The 26,755-nt window shown below is 35.7% G+C and overlaps 2 protein-coding genes across 7 annotated transcripts in view; one reads left to right on the top strand and one right to left on the bottom strand.

Moving 5' to 3' along the window:
- LOC133639560 (snRNA-activating protein complex subunit 3-like) overlaps window positions 1–5,135 on the bottom strand; it is a 27,396-nt gene extending 22,261 nt beyond the window's left edge. Inside the window, exons 1-4 of the mRNA XM_062032966.1 lie at window positions 4,910–5,135; window positions 599–682; window positions 445–523; window positions 263–367 (exon numbers count right to left, since the gene is read on the bottom strand). Coding sequence (XP_061888950.1) covers window positions 263–367; window positions 445–523; window positions 599–682; window positions 4,910–5,127 — 486 coding nt within the window. The 5' untranslated portion in view covers window positions 5,128–5,135. The remainder of the gene's footprint in view (window positions 1–262; window positions 368–444; window positions 524–598; window positions 683–4,909) is intronic.
- Window positions 1–25,584, top strand: part of LOC133639557 (tetratricopeptide repeat protein 39B-like) — a 53,221-nt gene extending 27,637 nt beyond the window's left edge. For 2 of the 6 annotated variants that reach the window (XM_062032957.1, XM_062032955.1), the window contains exons 2-20: window positions 8,393–8,460; window positions 8,570–8,785; window positions 8,913–8,944; window positions 12,046–12,150; window positions 12,209–12,340; window positions 12,427–12,503; window positions 13,798–13,927; window positions 15,296–15,401; window positions 15,481–15,546; window positions 15,602–15,710; window positions 15,780–15,847; window positions 17,285–17,344; window positions 17,430–17,591; window positions 20,741–20,832; window positions 20,959–21,079; window positions 21,773–21,884; window positions 21,964–22,081; window positions 25,005–25,121; window positions 25,208–25,584. In XM_062032957.1, the coding sequence (XP_061888941.1) occupies window positions 8,756–8,785; window positions 8,913–8,944; window positions 12,046–12,150; window positions 12,209–12,340; window positions 12,427–12,503; window positions 13,798–13,927; window positions 15,296–15,401; window positions 15,481–15,546; window positions 15,602–15,710; window positions 15,780–15,847; window positions 17,285–17,344; window positions 17,430–17,591; window positions 20,741–20,832; window positions 20,959–21,079; window positions 21,773–21,884; window positions 21,964–22,081; window positions 25,005–25,121; window positions 25,208–25,322 (1,752 nt within the window). In that variant the 5' untranslated portion in view covers window positions 8,393–8,460; window positions 8,570–8,755 and the 3' untranslated portion in view covers window positions 25,323–25,584. Of the gene's footprint in view, window positions 1–2,816; window positions 2,848–8,392; window positions 8,461–8,484; window positions 8,501–8,569; window positions 8,786–8,912; window positions 8,945–12,045; window positions 12,151–12,208; window positions 12,341–12,426; window positions 12,504–13,797; window positions 13,928–15,295; window positions 15,402–15,480; window positions 15,547–15,601; window positions 15,711–15,779; window positions 15,848–17,284; window positions 17,345–17,429; window positions 17,592–20,740; window positions 20,833–20,958; window positions 21,080–21,772; window positions 21,885–21,963; window positions 22,082–25,004; window positions 25,122–25,207 lie in introns of those variants that run through there. The other 4 variants (XM_062032956.1, XM_062032959.1, XM_062032958.1 and 1 more) reach the window with 4 other exon arrangements.
- The last annotated feature ends 1,171 nt before the right edge of the window (window positions 25,585–26,755 follow it).

The raw sequence follows: 26,755 nt of genomic DNA, 5'->3' as shown, positions 1-26,755 counted from the left end.
ATGTATGTAGCTGAGCCGCATCAGAGTGGTCAAGGAGCCGCATGCGGCTCCGGAGCCGCGGGTTGCCGACCCCTGCCTTAGACCAACACTGATTGTTAAAACGGTTCTTATTGCAAGAATTTGAATTATCCTCAGAAATGGACTAAGTAGTTGAGAATCAGTTGAAAATAAGGAACACATTCCTTAGCCAACATCTTCTTTAGCTATCAGCTTCATGGTTGTGGTCTTGTCTTTTGAGTTTGAAAAAAAAAATGTTGCTTACTTTTTCAAAAATAGCTGGGTAGTAGACATTGATGGTCAGAATGACGTCTCCTTCGGAGACCAGATTTTCGAACTCCTCTGGTTTCCACGCGACGGATGATCGCTCCTGGGAAAACGCAAAAATCGGTGAAGCATTTTCCAGCTTAATTCAGTTCAGTACAAATAAAAGGTGAGTCAACTTACCTGCTCATCTGCATAAAGCTCGTGTCTGTTCTTGGAGATTTTAAGGGACAATTTGTGGTCTTGATGCTTCTTCCTTTCACTGTCCAAGACAAATCAAAGTGGTTTCAACGTTGTCAGGCTTCAAATAAACAAATGAGCTAAGAAATGGTCATACATGAGGGTTTTCAGCGTGGAGTCTTCAGGTACGACTTCCGGGTCAGGGCACTGGTCTTCGGGATAGCAATGCAGTGCCGCTGTGCTTGGGCAACAACCAAAACAACAAATGAAAGTGTGTAATGACAAGCTTTTGTGTATCTGCCATGCGACTGTGGCCGCATCATGTTTGACAGGTTATATTAGGGCTGGGTGATACATCCATTTCGTCGTTAAATTTGAGTTGTTTTGTTGCAGATGATTTAAGAAATTTAAAAAATCTATTTTTCTTCTCCTCTTACTCGGGCATCCTTTTTGCCCCCCAGGAGCTCATGGGCTTCCGCCCTCCCCTTTTTTCCTTCTGGAGATTCATACACCTAGCTAATGCTAAGGCTAACTAGAGCAAGAGATTTGTTGCAAAAAAAAAAAGAAAAGGGCTGTCAATTGTTTGGTTTTGCGACAACAGGCGTGGAACAAATGATTGCACGCTGCAAAGTTTCTTTAAAAAACAACAAACTTATTCCTGCATCTGAAACAAAAGCCTCCAGCCAAGTATTAGAAATGCAACCCTTTAATCAATCAATCAATCAATCAAGGTTTATTTATATAGCCCTAAATCACAAGTGTCTTTACGGGTTAGGGGGTGGGGGTGATGGGTCAAATGCAGAGGATAATCTCACCACACCTAGTGTGTGTGTGACTATCATTGGTACTTTAACTTTAACTTAGGCTGCTGCCCCCACAACCCGACCTCGGATAAGCGGAAGAAGATGGATGGATTTTCAATTTGTAGCTGCTCTAAATAGAATAACATTATTCAAACTACAATTTTGCTAAGAGTCAGATGTAGTGTATGCAGTGTCATTTCAAACTGCTATTTTTCGGGACGGGGGTTCTGACAATTTCCTGAGTGCACCAAGTGTCATAGCTTCCTTTAATTTGGTCTGTTATACTTTTTAAGTATGGAAAGTAATTTATGTTATGCAGTAATTATTTTGTAAATACTATTGGACCACATTACTGATGTTCTAAACTAGCACATTTGTTATATGTTGTACATAGGGGTGTAACGGTACGTGTATTTGTATTGAACCGTTTTGGTACGGGGGGTTTGGTTCGGAGGTGTACCGAATGAGTTTCCACACGTACATATTAAATAGCCGCCTAAGCTAAAGTTTTAACAAGCTGCTCCGCTTCCTTCTGCCTGTCTGTCAGTCCTCTACACAGCACCCAGCATTGTCCCACCCACACAACCATCTGATTGGTTACAAACAGCCAATCAGCAGTGCGTATTCAGAGCGCATGTAGTCCGTGCTTAGCGTTTAGCAGGTAAGCATCAGGCAGCGGACTCTCCCCAAATGATAATAAACAACTCCCAGTCATCTACTAGTAACATCACTATGAGCCCGTTGACCTTCTAGAAATATAAAAGGCAGCTTCAGCTCACTCGCAGTCCTGGCTTAAGGTGAAGGCTAATTCGCTTTTAGCGTAACTTTAGCTCATTTTGCTGTGTGTGTGTGTGTGTTACGGACAGCAAAGCCCTGTCTGTCTGTTATTTCAATTTACCTTTTTCTGTGTTGATTGAGCTGTGTTGAAGCAGCAAAAAATGACATTATGTTAAATGAAGAGTTTCTGTCTCTGATAGTTGATATAATAATGTAAGTGCATCATTAAGCCTACATGAACTCCATGGTGTTCAGGGATGAATAGTCTCTCTTGTTATTGCTATTGTACTATTTTTTCAGCTATAGTTCCATGAATCATTAGTAATGCAGCAGCCTAGTTTTGAATGGCAGGGTCCCTGCTATCACATGCTGATACAAATATAACATTTACATAATAAAAATCAACTACAGGCTTCCCAAATGCTGTAATAAATTAAGCATGACAAGTTGACTTGAAACTGTTTAATGTTGCACTTTTTATAAGTAGAAGAAAAGTGTTTTGATTTTATTTAATCTGAGCAACAACTTGAGGCAGTTTAATGTTGATTAACGTGGGCAGAATTATTATAGTGTTCCCAATGTTAAAAGGATAAAGCCATTGTTTACCAATTTGGTAAATAAATAACCAAAAAATGTATATTTTGTTGTTTTCTTACTGTACCGAAAATGAACCGAACCGTGACCTCTAAACCGAGGTACGTACCGAACCGAAGTTGTTGTGTACCGTTACACCCCTAGTTGTACATTATTTTATTTACACAGTCAAGCAAATTAGTTCCTACCTGTTGTTTCTTTATACCCTAATAGGGGACGGACGAGAGTTGAGGTAAAAGAGAGAGAGCGCGAAATGTGTCGCTGAGCTTGAATTAAAGGCCTACTGAAACCCACTACTACCGACCACGCAGTCTGATAGTTTATATATCAATGATGAAATCTTAACATTATAACACATGCCAATACGGCCGGGTTAACTTATAAAGTGACATTTTAAATTTGCCGCTAAACTTCCGGTTCGAAACGCCTCTGCGGATGACGTATGCGCGTGACGTAGCCCGGCGAACACGGGTATGCCTTCCACATTGAAGCCGGTACGAAAAAGCTCTGTTTTCATTTCATAATTCCACAGTATTCTGGACATCTGTGTTCGTGAATCTGTTTCAATCATGTTCATTGCATTATGGAGAAGGAAGCCAAGCAAGCAAAGAAGAAAGTTGTCGGTGCGAAATGGACGTATTTTTCGAACGTAGTCAGCCACAACAGTACACAGCCGGCGCTTCTTTGTTTACATTCCCGAAAGATGCAGTCAAGATGGAAGAACTCGGATAACAGAGACTCTAACCAGGAGGACTTTTGATTTGGATACACAGACGCCTGTAGAGAACTGGGACAACACAGACTCTTACCAGGATTACTTTGATTTGGATGACAAAGACGCAGACGTGCTACTGTGAGTATGCAGCTTTGGCTTTTTTTTGCGTATGTACGTAACTTTTTTAAAATATATAAGCTTTATGAACCTTGGGTTAGGTGAACGGTCTTTTGGGCTGAGTGATTGTGTGTGTTGATCATGTGTTTGAATTGTATTGGCGTGTTCTATGGAGCTAGGAGCTAGCAGAGGAGCTAGGAGCTAGCATAACACGTACCGTACCGTAAGTGCGCGTCACGTACGTAACTTTTTAAAAATATATAAGCTTTATGAACCTTGGGTTAGGTGAACGGTCTTTTGGGCTGAGTGATTGTGTGTGTTGATCAGGTGTTTGAATTGTATTGGCGTGTTCTATGGAGCTAGGAGCTAGCAGAGGAGCTAGGAGCTAGCATAACAAACACGCAGGTGTTATTATGCAGGATTAATTTGTGGCATATTAAATATAAGCCTGGTTGTGTTGTGGCTAATAGAGTATATATATGTCTTGTGTTTATTTACTGTTGTAGTCATTCCCAGCTGAATATCAGGTACCGTGAGTATGCAGCCTTGGCTGCTAAACATTCGATAACTTGACCGTATGTGCGCGTCACGTACGTAACTTTTTAAAAATATATAAGCTTTATGAACCTTGGGTTAGGTAAACTGTCTTTTGGGCTGAGTGATTGTGTGTGTTGATCAGGTGTTTGAATTGTATTGGCGTGTTCTATGGAGCTAGGAGCTAGCAGAGGAGCTAGGAGCTAGCATAACAAACACGCAGGTGTTTTTATGCAGGATTAATTTGTGGCATATTAAATATAAGCCTGGTTGTGTTGTGGCTAATAGAGTATATATATGTCTTGTGTTTATTTACTGTTGTAGTCATTCCCAGCTGAATATCAGGTCACCCTCGGCTCTCACAGCATCTTCCCTATCTGAATAGCTTCAACTCCCCACTAGTCCTTCACTTGCACTTTACTCATCCACAAATCTTTCATCCTCGCTCAAATTAATGGGGAAATTGTCGCTTTCTCGGTCCGAATCTCTCTCACTTCATGCGGCCATCATTGTAAACAATAGGGAACTTTGCGTATATGTTCAACTGACTACGTCACGCTACTTCCGGTAGGTGCAAGCCTTTTTTTTATCAGATACCAAAAGTTGCAATCTTTATCGTCGTTGTTCTATACTAAATCCTTTCAGCAAAAATATGGCAATATCGCGAAATGATCAAGTATGACACATAGAATAGATCTGCTATCCCCGTTTAAATAAAAAAAATTCATTTCAGTAGGCCTTTAAGTGCTTTTAGTAAGGAACATAACAAAACTAAGAATTAGTGAATTGTGAGAGACAACATATTATGATTTAACCATGCGACAGGCCGAGGTTGTGTCTATCTACTTGCTGCGCCACTTTAATGCAAGGTTTAAACGCTTCATAAAACTATCGTAAACGGGTGACATGTGACGTAAAAGTAGCCTACTTGCATGTATCTTTGAGTTCCCGCATCATGTCCACGCTAACCCCCAATTCGTGGGCAAAGTTGGCGTGAAAGGCGTTTTCATCCTGCGGCGGGTAAGAGTAGTCAGACGGCTGTAGTCTGCTCAGCCACTCCTTTCTGAACGCGTCGATGTGGAAAGTTCTAGTATTTCCATCGCCGGGTTCGTAGTCTGGGATGCCTGCATTCAAATCCGTCGCCATGTTTACCGGAAGCGGTAACAAGTGCAAAGGATTGTGGGTATTGTAGGAAAATAAAGAAGCTCGCAGCAAATGGCGCTTTAGAATAAAATGAGTTGTAAATCACGACAAGTTATTATGTACGGGTTTTAGTGATGTCATAAAAATTCACATGGAAGCGTTTTATGTTTGTTTTATGAATTGAATGCTCACAAGTAACCAATTTAAGGTTGAACGGAGAAGACCAGACGAGCCGCGAAGAGGGTTGTGGGTAATGTAGTTATCTAAAACAAAGGGGCAAAAAATACAGGTACCAGTTTAAGTTTGTTGACTTTAGTCTTCCATGTTTACAAAAACTCAAATAAAAAGTTTGTTGACTTTAGTCTTCCATTTTCATGAAAACACAAATAAAGTTTGATGACTTTAGTCTTCCATGTTTACAAAAACTCAAATAAAACGTTTGTTGACTTTAGTCTTCCATTTTCATGAAAACACAAATAAAGTTTGTTGACTTTAGTCTTCCATGTTTACAAAAACTCAAATATAAAGTTATTTTACTTTAGTCTTCCAAGTTTACAAATAAACATATGTAAAGTTTGTTGACTAGTCTTCCATGTTTACAAAAACACACATATTAAGTTTGATGACTTTAGTCTTCCATGTTTACAAAAAACAAATATAAAGTTTGTTGACTTTTGTCTTCCATGTTTACAAAAACACAAATATAAAGTTTGATGACTTTAGTCTTCCAAGTTTACAAATAAACATATGTAAAGTTTGTTGACTCTAGTCTTCCATGTTTACAAAAACACAAATATAAAGTTTGTTGACTTTAGTCTTCCATGTTTACAAAAAACCAAATATAAAGTTTGTTGACTTTAGTCTTCCATGTTTACAAAAACACAAATATAAAGTTTGATGACTTTAGTCTTCCATGTTTACAAAAACACAAATATAAAGTTTGATGACTTCAGTCTTCCATTTTTATGAAAACACAAATTAAGTTTGATGACTTCAGTCTTCCATTTTTATGAAAACACAAATTAAGTTTGATGACTTTAGTCTTCCATGTTTACAAAAACTCAAATATAAAGTTTGTTGACTTTAGTCTTCCATGTTTACAAAAACTCAAATATAAAGTTTGTTGACTTTAGTCTTCCATTTTTACGAAAACACAAATATAAAGTTTGATGACTTTAGTCTTCCATGTTTACAAAAACACAAATATAAGAAGCCCGTAGCAAATGGCGCTTTACAATAAAATGAGTTGTAAATCACGACAAGTTATTATGTACGGGTTTTAGTAATGTTATAAAAATTCACATGGAAGCGTTTTATGTTTGTATTATGATGAATTGAATGCTCACAAGTAACCAATTTAAGGTTGAACGGAGAAGACCGGAAGACGAGCCGTGAAGAGGGTTGTGGGTAATGTAGTTATATAACACAAAGGGGCAAAAAATACAGGTACCAGTTTATAGGCCATAAGGTGAACCAGGAAAAAGTGGCTAGAAAGAGATTTTCGTTCCTATGTCTGGGCACTACTCTTTATTTGCATTTTTGCATAGACAATGCCATTGTGGACATTAGGTTAAAAGTTCTGGCAGGTTTTTTTAGAGCCATAAATGTGTAAAAATAGAAATGACAAAAAAACGAAAATCTTATGCAGCTGTTTTTCTTGTAAATGTATTTACATTCATTCTGGAAACAGAATCTCTCTCACAAATTGACATTAATACATATACCTAACATTTGAAACAAGTATTTTAGCATTGGTAGACTTTAATTTGAATTTAAACCATGAAACATCCAAAAAAAATAAGTGAATAGCAACCTGTACAATTGAACATACACATGGTAAATTTTGCTAAAAAATGATGTTTTATACAATTAAAATTTCAGTAGATACTGTGTTATAAGAGGAAGTAAAAAAATAAAATAAAGAACACTTTGGCCCAAAATGGCTGACATCAATCAAAATATCGAATAATGCCGAAAAATGGAAATACAACAACAACTGCATTACAGTTTAGAATCTGTTCACAATATGGTACAAAACAATATTTACATGAACAAAACAATGTGTTGATGTCACAGCAGGTCTTGAGTATTTTTTTTAAATACACTTTTTTATTATTTTTGTCTTAACTTTGCACATTGTTAAAGTCAAATCTTCTTTGATAGATTTTCCTCAAATTTGGCACAACCTTAAACTATGATTATTATAATTGTTTTTAAGGTCAAGTGCACTGTAACCTCCCATTCTATTTTTAAAGTATTTAACTGAAGTAACTAACATTTTTGACATTTGAAAATGTGAACTTTTTTAAAAAAAATCCAACTTATTTTAAAATACATTTTTGCATCATAGCCTTAACTGCTTAATCAAATACAACAATATTTTATTTCAGATGTGGATACGTGTTTGAAATTGTATTTGGTTAACAACTACATAATTGTATTTGTTTGTGAAAAACACTAAAAATAATAATCACTTTGGATATGTATACAAAATGAATGTATTCTATTCTGTATTGATCATCGTCATAATTTGCTTGTCACCTTAATTAATTACGATGTATTTTTATTTTGTATTTTTTTATTTATGTTTTTTGTCCTGTCCAGCTTTTCAGGCAAATCATATAGTAGATGTAGATTCCCATATCGGCTGTACAAATTTACTTTACAGACTAGAAGTGTGGGATACTTCTCTTGTTGCCCAATTAGTATTGACTTAATTAAATGGATTTATATTATTATTTGGTGCAGCCGGGCCGGAGCAGGAGGGGATAGAAAGAGAAAAAATAAGGAAGAGAGAGTGGGGACAAGAGTCATAAAACAACAACAACAATAAAACAACATTAGAAAATTGGATATGGACAAATATGAAGGTACAAGTGATAGCAAAGAAGCAGTTAGTAAAATAAATAATAATACAAAAATGACAATGGAAATTATTACACTACAAATGGAGCAATAGAAATAGCACTATTGATAATGTATATTAACAATAATGACCTCTATTTTCAACAACACAAATGTTCATATAAAACAAGACATTTATGTAATGATAACTTGAAATACAAAAGAAAGTAGATAAATGGAGGGGAAGAAAGAGAAGCCAACTATATTAACCTTGCAGATTGTTATAGTAGCAATAGATTAATTACAATTTCTAAGCAAGTTATCCATCAATCTGTTAGTAAAACATATACTGTAATAATGAATATCAGTTGCCTATGCAAATTATGTAACAAGGCTTTTGTACTGTATGTTTATATTCATATAGATTGACTGTTGCAGGCGGCCCTCGATAAAAAGGAGGCTGACATCATAGACCAGAAAGTCACCGTGCACGTTCGTACTTCTCTTTTTATGCCTTTTGATTGACCCAACGGTATGTGTAATAATTGTAATTTCACTCTTCAACTTTGCTCTTTTGCCCACGTTTTGATGCTAAAACAAGCGGCGGATTGTGTCCTGTAATATCAGGAGATGTGAGAGTGGGCCGGCTGCGGCTCAGCCTCAGCCTCAGTAGAGTATAAATGTTGAAGAAGATTTACTTTCAAAGGGACGACTGCTTTACAGGCTGCAAAGCGTGCTTTTGGAAGCTTTATCCAATTCATCCGACCATCACTATTTTTATTTGCCAATGGAGACGGAAGATTACTCCCAACAGCAGGTTAGTGTCCTGGTGCTCATTCTATTTGTTTTTTGGGTTTTCACATTTTAAATGAACCTTGGATTTAGAAAGACTGATTTTTTTTGTGTGCAAAATTTAGTTTTCTTTGCCTTTATTTTGTTTCCAGATGGACGCACACTGTTCCAATGGGGATACATCGTAAGTCATTTACTAAAACTTATTTATGTCATATAACAATGTACTGCAAAAAGTCAGTGTTCAAAAACAAGAAGAAAAAAAATACAAAAATGAGGGGTATTTTATTTGAACTAAGCAAAATTATCTGCCAATAGAACAAGAAAATTTGGCTTGTCAAGACTTTCCAAAACAAGTCAAATCAGCTCACTTCAATGAACCTGAAAATACCTTAAAATAAGTATATTCTCACTAATAACAAGTGCACTTTTCTTGCTAGAAAAAATGAGACCTTTTTGCTCAATATGTTGAAAAATATTCTTAAATGAAGTAAATGCTAGTGCCATTATCTTGACATCATGATATTACATTTCTTGAAACCAGCAAACTTATACTAAAAACTAATTTATTGTTCTTAATGGAAAGGCAACAAGGCAAGCGCTTGTTACTCTCGGGGTCTCCTAGCCACTCAGGCAAATCATATGTTCTAAAAATGCATTTTTCCATTTATAACATGACATCATCGCGCCAGGTGCGTGCTCTTTCAGTCAATTAGTGCGCATATATACAGCCCGGCCCCCGGCTAAACATTTTTTTAATTGTAATTTTGAAGAATTTATCTGAATGTGCATGAACTATTTCTGTTCGAAATAGTTAGAAATGTCACATGTTAAATGTTTAAATATTAACTGTCAGTTTACTGTACTGTGCCAACTGTACTACTATATGAGTACCTATTTTCTATTGTTTCATTGAAAATAAAACAGCAAAGTCCATTTGGCTGTCATCTGTTTTAATTATGAGACACAATTGTGTCAAAGTCATGATTTTTTTATTTCATGCTTGAAATAAGAAATGATGACTTTAAAAAAGTAGTTTTCTACTTGTGAGTGTTGATGACACAACAGTTGATATTCTAGTTTCAAGCATGTTTTACTCAATATAGCTCATCAAATCTCAGCAACAAGCTGTAATATCTTACTGACATCATTTAGGAGCAAAACACTTAAAACAAGTAAAACACTCTAACCTAAAATCTGCTAAGTGAGAAGAATGATCTTATCAGACAGAAAATAAGCCATAATCACCCTTATTTGACATATTTCATCTTACTTAGATTTCACTTTTTGCAGTGTGGCAGGGGAACAAGGGAGGGAGAATAAGGATGAATTCTAGCTGTAATCTGCTATTCTGACACTAGATAGCAGTAAGTACCTTCACACCACGTTTAACCTTTGACTCAACTTGTGAAGACACCATCCTCTCAGACTTGAGCAGGGGTGTCCAAACTTTTTCCACATATTAAATTGCCAGTATAAGGGGACCATTTTGATATTTGTCATTTTCAAAACCAATACAATATAGTTACCGTACCATGAGGGCCCCCCTAAATTTCGGTGAATGTCGAAGGTCCCCGGGACCCAAAAGGGTCTCGGTCATTAAAGTGTTAAAAACAAGTCAAATTTAAAAAATTGTTTTTATTTTCAATGCTAAAATATCTTCAAATCTATCTGTTGACATACATTTACATTTTTATGTTTCATACCCTTATTGTCAAAAAAACAAAAACATTTTATGGCAAAAACACAAAATATGCAATATATTCCCCAAAAACTATTAAAAATGCAATATTTGATGTGAAGTAGTTGGTGCTTTAAATAGCTAAATAATTCATAACAATATTGCTATTAATTCACTATTATTTTTGAACAATGACAGTTGAAAAACTGACTCGAAGGTCTCGGGATCCATAGATCAACTTCAGGTTTTTAGGGTTTTTTTAAGCAATGCCAGTTTTAAGGTACAATACCGCCTGCATGGCAGCTTTTTGTTGTGAGTGTCAATATCGCAAATGTTTCTTATTATATTGCACCTGTTTGCTCTTGTATTACACTTTTTAGTTTAGTTTTTTTTCGTACAGTGATAGTATTTTTAAAATGTGCCGCGGGGCTGCACTTTGGACACCCCTGGACTGGAGCCTCATTGAGCAGGCCTCGCCGGTGGAAAATTATGAACAGTGATCAATTCAATATTCACTGCCACACTCATTCAAATATTTCACACTTCTACATTTCTATAATAATAATAGTAGATTTTATTTGTAAAAAGCACTTTATATTGAGTAAACAATCTCAAAGTGCTACAGTGTATTAAAAAAATAAATAAAATAAAATAAATAAATAAATAAAAAGATAATAAATAAATAAATAAAAATAAAAACTAGAGCAGCCTAATAGCTATAACTAGTATGCATACATCTAAAAAAAAAAGGCTTTTTTAAAAAGAAGGGCTTTTAAGCCTATTTTAAAAGCATGCACAGTCTGTGGTGCCCTCAGGTGGTCAGGGAGAGCATTCCACAGACTGGTGGCGGCCGAGCAGAAAGCCCGGTCTCCCATTGTTCGTAGCTTTGTCCTCGGAGGTTGGAGGAGGTTAGCCTGTCCGGAGCGGAGGTGTCGTGTGGAGGATTTGGGGGTGAATAACAAGGAATGTTATCACTAAACAAAATGATTGTTATGCCAATAACTTTTTTTAACTGAAAAAAACATATATGGTAATTATATGCCAGTTACACTCCATTTATAGGGAAAATTTAATAACAGGACAAATAAGTACTTTTATACTCTAAATACTTTTTTTTTTTAATATTTAGATTTTTTTTTAAATAGTGACCTATCGAGTTTTTTCCACATATTTAGAAATATTTTATTGCATTTAATTCAGTTTTAACCCCGAAACCCCTGTATACGTAACAATTATTTTCACAGATAGGGAAAAAAATACTATTATGGATGGGAGTCTTACAACAACGCACGATTGGATCGTGATTGTTCGGCTGACGATTCGATTCAGAATCGATTCTTTGGTATGAAAATGATAATAAAACCTTTTCAATGCAGGTTACACAAGCTCCCCCCATTTGTTGCAAATGTATGATGTTAATACGTGCAGAGAGTAAGCGTGGAAAATGCCTAAAAATGTATTCTAACAAAATATATGCTTTTGTTTTTTATTGCATCTTGAAAATCCTGAATCAAATGTGTGAATACACTTTTTGAGCAACCCTGATTACCATATTCCTTCAACATATTTAATTATGACTTTCTTATTTGCTATATTCCCTCCAGAAAACCCCCAATGGGGTTAGAGGACTCGTTAAAGGAATGTGCCGTCGCCCTTGAGCTCTTTCTAAACAACAGGTTCACTGATGCCTTGGCTCATTTAAAACCCTGGTAAGTCACCCCTTTCCCCACACGTCGTGTTTAAATCGCTTACACATATTTTCTCCAGGAAGAACCAGAGCATGTACCACGCCATGGGCTACGGTAGCATGCTGGTGATGCAGGCGGCCATGACCTTTGACCCAAAGGACATGGACGCTGCCATGGAGTCACTGAGCGAGTCCCTCCTGACTTGCCAGAGGTGAAACATGTCATGTGACTCAGTGACCAGTCAGTCAGCACTATTTTTGATTATTATTCTAATAAACATTGTGTTTCCAAATGTAGGTTTCGAAGGAAAACTGGCATAATGGAGACGCTGGCGAGTTTGTGGAACAGGCAATCCCCTGAAGCCCTGACAGAAGGTGGGCCAGCTGATTGATTGATTGAAACTTGTATTAGTAGATTGCACAGTACAGTACATATTCCGTACAATTGACCACTAAATGGTAACTCCCGAATAAGTTTTTCAACTTGTTTAAGTCGGGGTCCACGTTAATCAATTCGTGGTAAAGTTACATTGTTTAATGCATCCAGCGGGGCATCACAACACAATTAGGCATAATAATGTGTTCATTCCACGACTGCATATATCGGTATTGGTTGATATCGGAATCCGTAATTAAGAGTTGGACATTATCGGAAAAAAAGCCATTATCGGACATCTCTATCTGTAAGTCATTAAAAAGGTTCAAACTTGCATTTAAAAACAACTTACAAATGTAATAAAATACAAATACTAATAATGATGGTAAAAAATGTTTCATAAAAATGCCGTAGTATATATTTTTGTAATTCATTAGTTTGTCATTAAAGGAAAGTAAGAAAATAGATTTAATTCCAATAGATATATTAATAACATTAAAACACAAAAAGTTGGTAATCTGCTGAAATGTTTCAGGGCGAACTAGTCGTGGGATATTTTTATTCAGCGTGGAATAAACGTGCCCATAAAAATGCCCATGTGATGTATTAGTTCACAGGATCATAGCCAAAAATGTAGACGCCACTATTTTTCGAGGAGGGTAGATGATGCAATAACATTAAAAGTCAAACGTGAGTTCATATAATTTTTTTTTAAAGAAGAAAACATATGAATTTGTCATTATTTAATTTTGTCTTTTAAGAAAACAACGAAACTCGCAAACAGGAAGTAAGTCTTCTGGCTTAATAATGCAATAATAAAAATATTTTTTTAAATGAAAGAAAATTCTCATTGCCTGTATTATTTTTTCCCCCTATCACATGAATGAGCTAACATTTGAAAAAAGATAGAAAATTAAATAATTAACATTTTAAATAAACATTTTAAAATGTAATACTGTTATTAAACCGTGCTTCAAATGTGGAACATAAATAAATAAATAAATAATATAAATAAAATAGGAAAAACAACCAAATGAATACATAAATAAATTATATATTCATATATATATATATATATAGATTTATATATATGTATTTATAATTTAAAATCTAAACACTAATACAACAACAGCAACAAATCCTAGAGCTTCACTTTTACTATTTATTAACCTTCTCCTTGGTCCACGTAAATCAATTCATGGTAATTCAGGTGATAACACATCTTCATCTTGCAATGTGTTATGGTGATCTCTTATAATAAATTGCGACTTCTGTGCTTTTACGTCATGTCAGAGGAGATGCACGCGGAGCTTTGCTACGCCGAAGTGCTGCTCCAGAAGGCGGCGCTCACCTTTCTCGACGAGAGCATTATCGGCTTCATTAAGGGAGGCATGAGGATCCGAAGCAGTTACCAGATTTATAAGTAAGACATCGATGACTGTACGTTTTTTAAAAAGTCACATTTAAGGAGTGTCCAACCAGTAGCTCATGAGCTGATTTATATGTAGTATATTTGCTTGGACTGCAAAAAAGAGCTGACAAAATATAAGATACGTATACTAAATTTGAGGAAAAAAATACAAAAAGTTTGTGAAATTATCTGTCCATGTAGCTAATTAATTTTACTTGATAAGATATCCTAAATTAAGATTTGTATATCTAGAATTTAGCAGGACTTTTTAGATTAAAAAAAAGTACCTTGTTCTGAAAACAAGCATTAGTCGACTTGCCGTTCTTAAATGAAGCATCCTGGAGATGTTGCAGAATCTTTAAACACGATTCTGTACATTGCAAAAAGTCAGTGTTCAAAAACAAGAAGAAAAAAATGAGGGGTATTTTATTTGAACTAAGTAAAATTATCTGCCAATAGAACAAGAAAATGTGGCTTGTCAAGACTTTCCAAAACAAGTCAAATTAGCTAACCTCAATGAACCCAAAAATACCTTAAAATAAGTATATTCTCACTAATAACAACTGTACTACTATATGAGTACCTATTTTCTATTGTTTCATTGAAAATAAAACAGCATTTGGCTGTCATCTGTTTTAATTATGAGACACAATTGTGTCAAAGTCATGATTTTTTTTGTTCATGCTTGAAATAAGAAATGATGACTTTAAAAAAGTAGTTTTCTACTTGTGAGTGTTGATGACACAACAGTTGATATTCTAGTTTCAAGCATGTTTTACTCAATATAGCTCATCAAATCTCAGCAACAAGCTGTAATATCTTACTGACATCATTTAGGAGCAAAACACTTCAAACAAGTAAAACACTCTAACATCAAATCTGCTTAGTGAGAAGAATTATCTTATCAGACAGAAAATAAGCAAATATCACCCTTATTTGAGATATTTCATCCTACTTAGATTTCAGTGTTTGCAGTGTATTATTGACAACATTTGAAAACTCATATAATATACTGTAGGTCATTTATTAGCAAGTATATTTCACAACAGCAGCAACAGAATGTAATTATAGTAAGACGCAAACTGCTCAGTCAGCATTAATACCGGCGATAAGTTCATCGTAAACACTAGTACAAGTGCAAAACAGTTTCGCAAGTGACATTTGAGAGCGCATGCAGAGGTAGATAAAGCTGCCAGATGCATCATGTGGAGTTTATCAACAAATACAAATACACCAGGAAGTTGCCTACAGCCACAGCTACCAAGGCCAATGTCTTTCAAACTGTCGCTGATTAGAGACTTTTGTAGACCAACACATCTTGCGGTTGGTTAAACAAGGTGTTAATTGAAGGGTATAAATGGGTGTTACATGTCTGGGCAGAGAGTGTCAGGCCATGGCGAATGCTGATAAGGAAATGGAAAAGAAGAACAGCACAAACGTCCACTTCAGAGGGGGCGTCCACATGGGCATCGGATCATTTAATTTGGTAGGAGGTCCCACTCGCACCAACAAGCCAGCACACTGTCAAGCCGCTGGATTCCAATACACTTCTGGTTTACTTCTAGATACTCTCGCTGCTTCCATCCAGAATCCTCAAGCTGATGGAGTTTTTGGGTTTCTCGGGGGACAGAGTAAGTCCGCCACGCAAATGACTGGTGTGCATGTATAAATGTGGCCGTTCCGCAGGAGGTGGGTTTGTCCCAGTTGAGAGCGGGGGCGTCCAGCGACAGTCTGCGCTCCATTCTGAGCACCTTGACTCTGCTCATGTATCATCTTTACATCTCAGTCATTCTGGGTAAGGCGGCCATTCATTCATGGCACACTATCTTGTTGCCTTCTAAACACCTTTCTTCTTTATCCTAAGGCGCTGGCGATGTGGACCTCAGCGAGGCGGAGGCTCTGCTGGAGCCTTATGCCAAAAGGTTCCCAAATGTGAGTTGCTTCAGAACTCGTGTGTCATGAAATAAGATAACATTGCAGGCACATTGTGTAGTTAAAAGCAATCATTTTGTAAACACTGTTGAATAGCTAGCTCAGTCATTGTTGTCACACAATAGTAATTTCTTCCTCCATAGTGAGTCTCAACCGTGTAGACTCGCCTCATTGTTAGTGTGGAAGTTAACCGCCCCCCCCCTGTAGGTCTGAAGGGTAAAATTACAATGATAGTTTGGCAACAACATCCTTCATTTTATTGTAATCAATTCATCATTTTGATCAGAAATCAAATCAAAAGCAGTTATAAAAAGGCCAAGGAGAAGGTTAATAAATAGTAAAAGGGAAGCTCTAGGATTCATTGCTGTTGTTGTATTAGTGTTTAGATTTTAAATTGTAAATACATACACTACCGTTCAAAAGTTTGGGCTCACATGTAAATGTCCTTATTTTTGCAGGAAAAGCACTTTACTTTTCAATGAAGATAACTTTAAACTAGTCTTAACTTGAAAGAAATACACTCTATACATTGCTAATGTGCTAAATGACTATTCTAGCTGCAAATGTCTGCTTTTTGGTGCAATATCTACGTAGGCCCATTTCCAGCAACTATCACTCCAGTGTTCTAATGGTACAATGTGTTTGCTCATTGGCTCAGAAGGCTAATTGATGATTAGAAAACCCTTGTGCAATCATGTTCACACATCTGAAAACACTTTAGCTCGTTACAGAAGCTACAAAACGGACCTTCCTTTGAGCAGATTGACTTTCTGGAGCATCACATTTGTGGGCTCAATTAAACGCTCAAAATGGCCAGAAAAAGAGAACTTTCATCTGAAACTCGACAGTCTATTCTTGTTCTTAGAAATGAAGGCTATTCCACTAAATTGTTTGGGTGACCCCAAACTTTTGAACGGTAGTGTATATATATGTATGAATATATATTAATATATGATTTATTTATGTGTTTGTTTTTCCTATTTTATTTGTATTATTTATTTATTTATTTATGTTTCACATTTGAAGCATGGTTTAATAACAGTATTACATTTTAAAATGTTTATTTAAAATGTTTATTATTAAATGTTCTATCTTTTTTCAAATGTTAGTTCATTCATGTGATAGGGGGAAAAAATAATACAGGCAATGAGAATTTTCTTTTATATTTAATTTTTTTAAATTATTGTATTATTAAAGCCAGAAGACTTACTTCTTGTTTGCGAGTTTCATTGTTTTCTTAAAAGACAAAATTAAATAATGACAAAATCATATTTTTTCTTCTTCTTATTTCTTCAAATATCACCCTTATTTGAGGTATTTCATCTTGCTTAGATTTCACTTTTTGCAGTGTACAGAGTAATATTGTAGTTTGAATTTTCAATGTTATTATGTGAGACACAATTTGTGTCACTGATTCCCTGCATGTGTTTTCCACAGGGGGCCCTCATGCTTTTTTACATCGCAAGAATTGCCTTGCTCAAAGGAAACATCACACTGGTGAGGACCAATAACTGCACTATGATACGTCTACACTTTGCGTGCACTTGGGAGCTGATTGTTGTGTTTCAATGTGTGTGTGTAGGCGCAAGAAAAGTTCCACGCGTGTATCGCCTCCCAGCAGGAGTGGCGACAGATCCACCACCTGTGCTACTGGGAGCTGATGTGGGCCTACTCCTTCGAACAGAACTGGAGGGAGGCGTACCATTACGCTGACCTGCTCTGTAAAGAAAGCAAGTGGTCACAGGTGAATGTTGGAAACTTTTACCAGCTTTTACTGTAATGCTTAAATATGATGTCGTGTTTGAAATGTGTCCAATGGTGGCTTTGTAGTAAGACATTTGAGGTGCATGTCGGCTTGGGTCCACTTCTCTTTTCTCCTTTCCTGTACATTAAGTGTATCAAATTGTTTACTAAAACCGTGTTAGCTTCATCAGAGCTTCGAAATTATCTTCAGTGCTTACGAAAAATGTGTGTGAAGTTCGTTGAAGTCTAAATTATTTTGAAAAGCTATGAAAAGTTGAAGATGCTAAATACTCTTGAGTATTTGTGGGGGAAAAAAACCACAAAACTGTCGTTGATGTTTACCAAAACGCGTACATTATATCATTGAAAAATGTTTCATAAAACAGGCATTTTGTTAAAGACCCAGTCGTGTTCAGTGTACGAAAAAGGTGCGCTAGGTTTGTTGAAAGATCGACGGTGTGTAGTCCTCAACGATTACACGAAAAGCGTACATTAGGTTTGTTAAAGACTTTAAATCATCTTCATAGTTGACAAAAAACTTGTTTGGTCAATTGAACACTAAGTTGCCTTCACTCTTTATTAAAATGTTCGTTGAAAACCTGCTTTGGCCGAGACATTTAGGAAAGTGTGAAAATATGTTTTCTTTGTGTACGCAAATACATTTTATTTTGTTAAACATTTGACTTGAATGTTCAAAAAATGTACATAAGTTCCATTGACTCTAAATCACCTTCAATGTTTACAAAAACACATATGTTAGCTTCATTGTGGACTCTAAATTTTCATTAGGTTTTTACAAAAACTCGTATGTTAGTTTCGTTGAAGATGCTAAATTGTCGTGTTTAAGAAAAACGTACATTCGGTTTGTTGAAAACAAACTTTTCTTTGGTGTCTCCGAAAAAATGTTTGTTAGGTCTGTTGAATAAAGTAAAGCATTTTCATTGTTTACGCAAAAAACATACTTTGGGCCCGCTAAGAACACGAACTTTTTTGAGTGTTAAAAAAAACGTGCATGAGTTTTGTTGACTCTAAGTAGTCTACAAAGTTTAGTTTAAGTTTTAGTTTTTTTCTTACTTTAGTCTTTCGTGTTTACTAAAACACGTATGTAAAGTTTGTTAACTTTAGTCCTCCATGTTAATGTTAATGAAAACACGTATGTAAAGTTTATTGATTTCAGTCTTCTATGTTTACGCAAAAACAAATGCAAAGTTTCTTGACTTGAGTTTTCCATGTTTACGAAAACACAAATGTGAAGTTTGTTGACTTTAGTCTTCCATATTTACGTATGTAACATTTGTTGACTTTAGTCTTCCAAGTTTACGTATGTAAAGTTTATTGACTCTAGTCTTCCATGTTTACAAAAACACAAATATAAAGTTTGTTGACTTTAGTCTTACATGTTTTACGAAAACACGTACTGTATGTAAAGTTTGTTGACTTTAGTCTTCCATGTTTACGATAACACAAATATAAAGTTTGTTGACTTTAGTCTTCCATGTTTACGAAAACACAAATATAAAGTTTGTTGACTTTAGTCTTCCATGTTTACGAAAACACAAATATAAAGTTTGTTGACTTTAGTCTTCCATGTTTACGATAACACGTATGTAAAGTTTGATGACTTTAGTCTTCCATGTTAACAAAAACACAAATGTGAAATTTGTTGACTTTAGTCTTCCAAGTTTACGTATGTAAAGTTTATTGACTCTAGTCTTCCATGTTTACAAAAACACAAATATAAAGTTTGTTGACTTTAGTCTTACATGTTTTACGAAAACACGTACTGTATGTAAAGTTTGTTGACTTTAGTCTTCCATGTTTACGAAAACACAAATATAAAGTTTGTTGACTTTAGTCTTCCATGTTTACGATAACACAAATATAAAGTTTGTTGACTTTAGTCTTCCATGTTTATGATAACACGTATGTAAAGTTTGATGACTTTAGTCTTCCATGTTTACGATAACACGTATGTAAAGTTTGATGACTTTAGTCTTCCATGTTAACAAAAACACAAATGTGAAAATTGTTGACTTTAGTCTTCCATATTTACGCATGTAAAGTTTATTGACTCTAGTCTTCCATGTTTACAAAAACACAAATATAAAGTTTGTTGACTTTAGTCTTCCATGTTTACAAAAACACAAATATAAAGTTTGTTGACTTTAGTCTTCCATGTTTACAAAAACACAAATATAAAGTTTGTTGACTTTAGTCTTCCATGTTTACAAAAACACAAATATAAAGTTTGTTGACTTTAGTCTTCCATGTTTTACAAAAACACAAATATGAAGTTTGTTGACTTCAGTCTTCCATGTTTACAAAAACATGTACCGGTATGTAAAGTTTGTTGCCTTTAGTCTTCCAAGTTTACAAATACACGTATGGAAAGTTTATTGACTCTAATCTTCCATGTTTACAAAAACACAAATATAAAGTTTGTTTACTTTAGTCTTCCATGTTTACAACAACACGTATGTAAAGTTTGTATACTTTAGTCTTCCATGTTTACGAAAAACACGTATGTAAAGTTTGTTGACTTTAGTCTTCCATGTTTACAAAAACACAAATATAAAGTTTGTTGACTTTAGTCTTCCATGTTTACGAAAACACGTATCTAAAGTTTAATGACTTTAGTCTTCCATGTTTACAAAAACACATATGTAAAGTTTATTGACTCTAGTCTTCCATGTTTACAAAAAGACAAATATAAAGTTTGTTGACTTTAGTCTTCTATGTTTACAAAAACACAAATATAAAGTTTGATGACTTTAGTCTTCCAAGTTTACAAATACATGTATGTAAAGTTTATTGACTTTAGTCTTCCATGTTTACAAAAACTCAAATATAAAATTTGTTGACTTTAGTCTTCCATGTTTACGAAAACACAAATATAAAATTTGTTGACTTTAGTCTTTCATGTTTACAAAAACACAAATATAAACTTTGATGACTTTAGTTTTCCATGTTTACAAAAAACACGAATGTAAAGTTTGTTGACTTTATTCTTCCGAGTTTAATAAAAAATGTATATTAGGTTTTGTCGAAGATGCTAAATCGCCCAGCGTGTTTACAAAAAGAACAAGCTACATTGGCGTTGATGTTAACAAAAAACATGCAACAATCTTCTATTATCATGTTTTCTTGCAGGCCATCTATGTATTCCAGAAGGCGTCCATACTGAGCATGCTCCCAGAGGAGGAAGTGAAAAAACTCGGTGAAAATGTGGTGGACTTGTACAGGTAATGTTTAAATTGAGAACAACATCCATCCATCCATTTTCTACCGCTCATCCCTTTCATGAAATAGACTTCCATACTGTGTGTCAAACAGGAAGTCATCTACTGTAAATGTGACACTTTTTTCAGGGAGGTTGATGGTCTGAGGCTGAGGATGGCTGGAAAGTCCATTCCAACTGAGAAGTTTGCTGCCAAGAAAGCTCAGAGATACACCTCGCCCAAGCCTTCCAAACTGCTCGTCCCGGCTCTGGTCAGCACATTTGAACTGGAATCAACATTAGATGGATGGATGGATGGATGGATGGATGGATAGATAGGTCTTTATTGTCATTGCACAGGTACAACGGAACTTTGTTTTCAGCACAAACCCGTTCAAGATTAGACAAAACAAACAGTGTACAGGGTTACAGAACAGGAACGCTGATGGGTCGCCACAAGGCGCCCCGTAAAAGATGGGAAAAAGGTAAAACGCTGGGTACGGATGAGTAAAAAAAAATACAATCTAGACTGGAATCCTAAGGGGGCCCAGTCTGGAGTAGGAAAAAACCTCCATAGCAAAGCACATATACATATTACAACATACATCTCCAGATATCTAGCAACAGAGGGAAGGGAGTGCGGGGTCATGATGGTAGGGCCGCAGCTCTCAGGCACTGACCATCCATTCATCACCCCTATGGGATTTGCGTTGGGGGGGTGGGGTATGTATGTGTGTGGCGTATATTTTTGTGGTTGCATGTGTGTGTAAGCCCGTAGTGTGTCTCTGTTCCGCGGCCTTGATGTTTGTGCAGTAGCTAGTCCAAAGTCAACAACAACAGGTGTGTGTCCATGAGAGACAAGAAGGGAGTTTGTGGTGTCTTGGCTGCACTGTCGAATATTATTATAATATTATTACTGTATTACAAATGGATATTGTAAGTAAACAGCTGTGATCATGTTGTAGGAGATGATGTACGTGTGGAACGGCTTCACTATAGTTGGCAAACGTGCTGACTTGACTGAGAGCATCCTGCAGACTTTAGACAAAGCCGAAGAGGATCTCAAGTATACTCCAGGTAAGGACAAAGTTGGGGGAAAAAGCATATCTTGTTGCAGCTTTTTTTATAGAAAATATATATTTTTTTATATGTCCAGACCAATCAGACTACCACTTGGATGACCAGTGTGTCGTTCAGCTGCTTAAGGGCTTGTGTCTGAGGCAGTTAGGGCAACTGGACCAGGCGGAGATCTGCTTCAACCACGTCATCTCCAGGTCAGCTACTTACAAAGTGTGTCTGCCTAAATAGGCCTGCTTCATTTTTGGTTTGAATCTGATATTAGGTAGATTCGTGCCAGAAAAAAACACACCGAGTTTATTTCCACCAGTTGTGTCAAAATGTCAAACCCGTCTAGTCACAACCATAGAACGGCTGTAAAGAAAATATATGGTCGCCCCTTTTTTGCCTAGAAGGGCCCAGCTTAATGGCAGAAATAAAACTGTAAGTAGATGGGTAATTTGACCACTTTTATCGACATTTTAAACCCGTCTAGTCTAGGGGTGTAACGGTACGTGTATTTGTATTGAACCGTTTCGGTACGGGGGTTCCGGTTCGGTTCGGAGGTGTACCGAACGAGTTTCCGCACGAACATATTAAGTAGCCGTCTCCGCTTCCTTCTGCCTCCGTCTCTGTCAGGACTCTACACAGCACCCAGCATTGTCCCGCCCACACAACCATCTGATTGGTTACAAACAGAGCGGTAACAGCCAATCAGCAGTGCGTATTCAGAGCGGTAACAGCCAATCAGCAGTGCGTATTCAGAGCGCATGTAGTCAATGCTTAGCGTTTAGCAGGTAAGCATCAGGCTGCGGACTCTCCCCAAATGATAATAAACACCAGTTAGATGTTTGTTGGCCACATTTGGTATGTGGCTGAATGCCAGAAAGCATATGCAAACATGTAATTGAATCACTTGGGTCCACATTTCAAACCCATCTAGTCACAACTATACAAAGGCTTAAATTACACCTCTTCAACCTATTTTTGCCTAAAGGGGTCAAATTATTTTTTTTGTAAGCCAAATTTGGTTTGCCGCATGATGCTAGAAAGACTGTCTGAATGTGTAATTTGACCACTTGTGTCAACATTTCAAACCCGTCTAGTCACAACCATACATCGGCTCAAATATTATCGGTTCGCTCACATTTAGACTGCCTACAAAGATTTTTTGTTAGTCTTGTATGCAACTTAATGCCAGGAAAAAAACAGATCAACGTATTATTTGACCACTTGTGTCACAATTTCAAACCCATCTAGTCAAAACCATACAGAGGGTGAAATAATATCGGTTCGCTCACATTTAGACGGCCTACAAAGACATGGCTAGATTTTTTTGTTAGTCTTGTATGCAACTTAATGCCAGGAAAAAACAGATCAACCTGTTATTTGACCACTCGTGTCACAATTTCAAACCCATCTAGTCACAACAATACAACGGCTCTACTAGTATAGGTTCACCCCCTTTTTGCATTAAAGTGACCACTTCATTTTTTTGCTAGCCAAATTTGGTTTGCGGCCTATTGCCACAAAGAACACTTGTGTCACAATTTCAAACCCATCTAGTCACAACCATACATAGGCTCAAATATTATCGGTTCGCTCACATTTAGACTGCCTACAAAGACATAGCTAGGTTTTTTTGTTAGTCTTGTATGCAACTTAATGCCAGGAAAAAAACAGATCAACGTGTTATTTGACAACTCGTGTCACAATTTCAAACCCATCTAGTCACAACAATACAACGGCTCTACTAGTATAGGTTCACCCCCTTTTTGCATTAAAGTGACCACTTCATTTTTTTGCTAGCCGAATTTGGTTTGCGGCCTATTGCCAGAAAGAACACTTGTGTCAACATTTCAAACCCATCTAGTCACAACCATACATAGGCTCAAATATTATCGGTTCGCTCACATTTAGACTGCCTACAAAGATTTTTTGTTAGTCTTGTATGCAACTTAATGCCAGGAAAAAAACAGATCAACGTATTATTTGACCACTTGTGTCACAATTTCAAACCCATCTAGTCAAAACCATACAGAGGGTGAAATAATATCGGTTCGCTCACATTTAGACTGCCTACAAAGACATGGCTAGATTTTTTTGTTAGTCTTGTATGCAACTTAATGCCAGGAAAAAACAGATCAACCTGTTATTTGACAACTCGTGTCACAATTTCAAACCCATCTAGTCACAACAATACAACGGCTCTACTAGTATAGGTTCACCCCCTTTTTGCATTAAAGTGACCACTTCATTTTTTTGCTAGCCAAATTTGGTTTGCGGCCTATTGCCAGAAAGAACACGTGTGTCAACATTTCAAACCCATCTAGTCACAACCATACATAGGTTCAAATATTATCGGTTCGCTCACATTTAGACTGCCTACAAAGATTTTTTGTTAGTCTTGTATGCAACTTAATGCCAGGAAAAAAACAGATCAACGTATTATTTGACCACTTGTGTCACAATTTCAAACCCATCTAGTCAAAACCATACAGAGGGTGAAATAATATCGGTTCGCTCACATTTAGACTGCCTACAAAGACATGGCTAGATTTTTTTGTTAGTCTTGTATGCAACTTAATGCCAGGAAAAAACAGATCAACCTGTTATTTGACCACTCGTGTCACAATTTCAAACCCATCTAGTCACAACAATACAACGGCTCTACTAGTATAGGTTCACCCCCTTTTTGCATTAAAGTGACCACTTCATTTTTTTGCTAGCCAAATTTGGTTTGCGGCCTATTGCCAGAAAGAACACTTGTGTCAACATTTCAAACCCGTCTAGTCACAACTATGCAGAAGCTGTAATAATATGTGTTCCAACACATTTTGCATGCTTAAAAAGACATAGTTAGATGTTTGTTGGCCACATTTGGTGTGTGGCTGAATGCCAGAAAGAACATGCAAATGTGAAATGTGACCACTTGTCTCAACATTTCAAACCTGTCTAGTCACAAACATAATTTCTGTGCACCCACAGTTAGTAGAAGGGCCTGATCTTTTTTTCTTTTTTTTTTGCCAAATTTGGTGTCACTACATTATAATAAAACTAAGTTTTAAGGATTCCTAAACCAAAGTGAGATTTGACCACTTTTTTGAATAGAAAATATTCATTTATTGGCAATTATTGCAGTGAAAGTGATCTGAAGCATGACAACTACCTGGTGCCGTTCACCATGTACGAGCTGGGCTTGCTGCACAAGCAGAGAGGCGACATTGAAAAGGCCATCTTTGTGATCGAAAGCGCCAAGTAAGTTGCCGTGCCAAACGCTGAACTTTATTCCGATATTTCACAAAGGATAAAAAGGCTAACGAGGCGACGATGATGATTTTCAGGATGGACTACAAGGACTACAGCATGGAGTCACGGCTGCACTTCCGCATCCACGCCGTGCTCAACAGCATGGGGTCGTTCGCAGCTAAAATGCCGCCCTCACGTACGCCAGCATGAGGGGAATGTGTACTCTATGAATGGAGCGAGAGGTGGGAGGGGCTTTTAAGCCATGTGACTGCACTCCGACGTCTCCTTAAGGACATTTTGTTGACAACTTTATACCATTACATTAAGGCTTATGTAAAGTCTTAATATTGTACTATATTATTTACCTAAAGTCTCCATTCCTATCTATGCCATCTCAATTATTTTACTGTATACGTAATATCTTCAAGAAATATGAGTATATTGATGTGTTTTGTAAATAATTTGTATTCATCTTCAGACTTCAAAATAAACTTTGAAAAATGTCCTTCTTGTTCTTTCAGTTTAACACAAATATTAAATGCATTTCCAACAACTACAGTATTTCCACAAATGAAAATATTTGATATCTGCATGCTTAAGTTAAACTTTGGGTTTGTATTGGAGTCAAAAGCCACCATTGTCTTTACTTTCAAACTGTTATGTTCAAAAATATTTTATTCAAACTAATTAATAGGCATTTTTAAAAATGTCATTGTTTTCACATCCCAGGAGAAACGGAGTTAATAGCTGTCACGTAATATTATCCATTTTCTCTCATATTTATTTCAATTGATTTGATCAATATTTCAACAATTATTGCTGGAAAGATTTGGTCGACCAGATTAATATATTTGTACTTAATATTATATCTTGATAAAACTAATATTTAAAGTTCCTTCAGTAAATAATACTACATATGGGTTTACATAGTTTAATTTATTGTAATTGAATTAGTATATTATTTAAAACTAATTATTATATGTATTATAAATTGGGGTTTAACAATTAAAATATATCGATATATCTGTGCTCTGCTAGTTGGGCTTCCATTTATATATATATATATATATATATATATATATATATATATATATATATATATATATATATATATATATATATATATATATATATATATATATATATATATATATATATATATATATATATATATATATATAGACACATGACACATATACACATATATAGACACACACATATATATATATTTATATTAATATATGTGTGTGTGTGTGTGTGTGTGTGTGTGTGTGTGTGTCTATAAAATGTGTCTATATATGTGTATATATGTATGTATGGATGTGTATATGTGTATATATGTATATATATATATGTATATACATATATATGTGTATATATATATATATATATATATATATATATATATATACATATAAATATATATGTATATATGTGTGTATATGTGTGTATATGTATGTATGTGTATATATGTATATATATATGTATATATACATATATGTATATATGTGTGTATGTGTATATATGTATATAAAGCTCAAACAAAATCTCGTTGACATGTATGACTTAAGTGTTATTATGACCATGACAATAAAGGAATTGATTGATTGATATATATATATATATATATATATATATATATA

The sequence above is a fragment of the Entelurus aequoreus genome, linkage group LG22 (assembly GCF_033978785.1).
Source record: "Entelurus aequoreus isolate RoL-2023_Sb linkage group LG22, RoL_Eaeq_v1.1, whole genome shotgun sequence".
In the NCBI taxonomy this organism is placed as follows: domain Eukaryota; kingdom Metazoa; phylum Chordata; class Actinopteri; order Syngnathiformes; family Syngnathidae; genus Entelurus; species Entelurus aequoreus.
The sequence above is the reverse complement of the archived record's forward strand: the minus strand, read 5'-3'. Positions and strand labels throughout refer to the sequence as shown.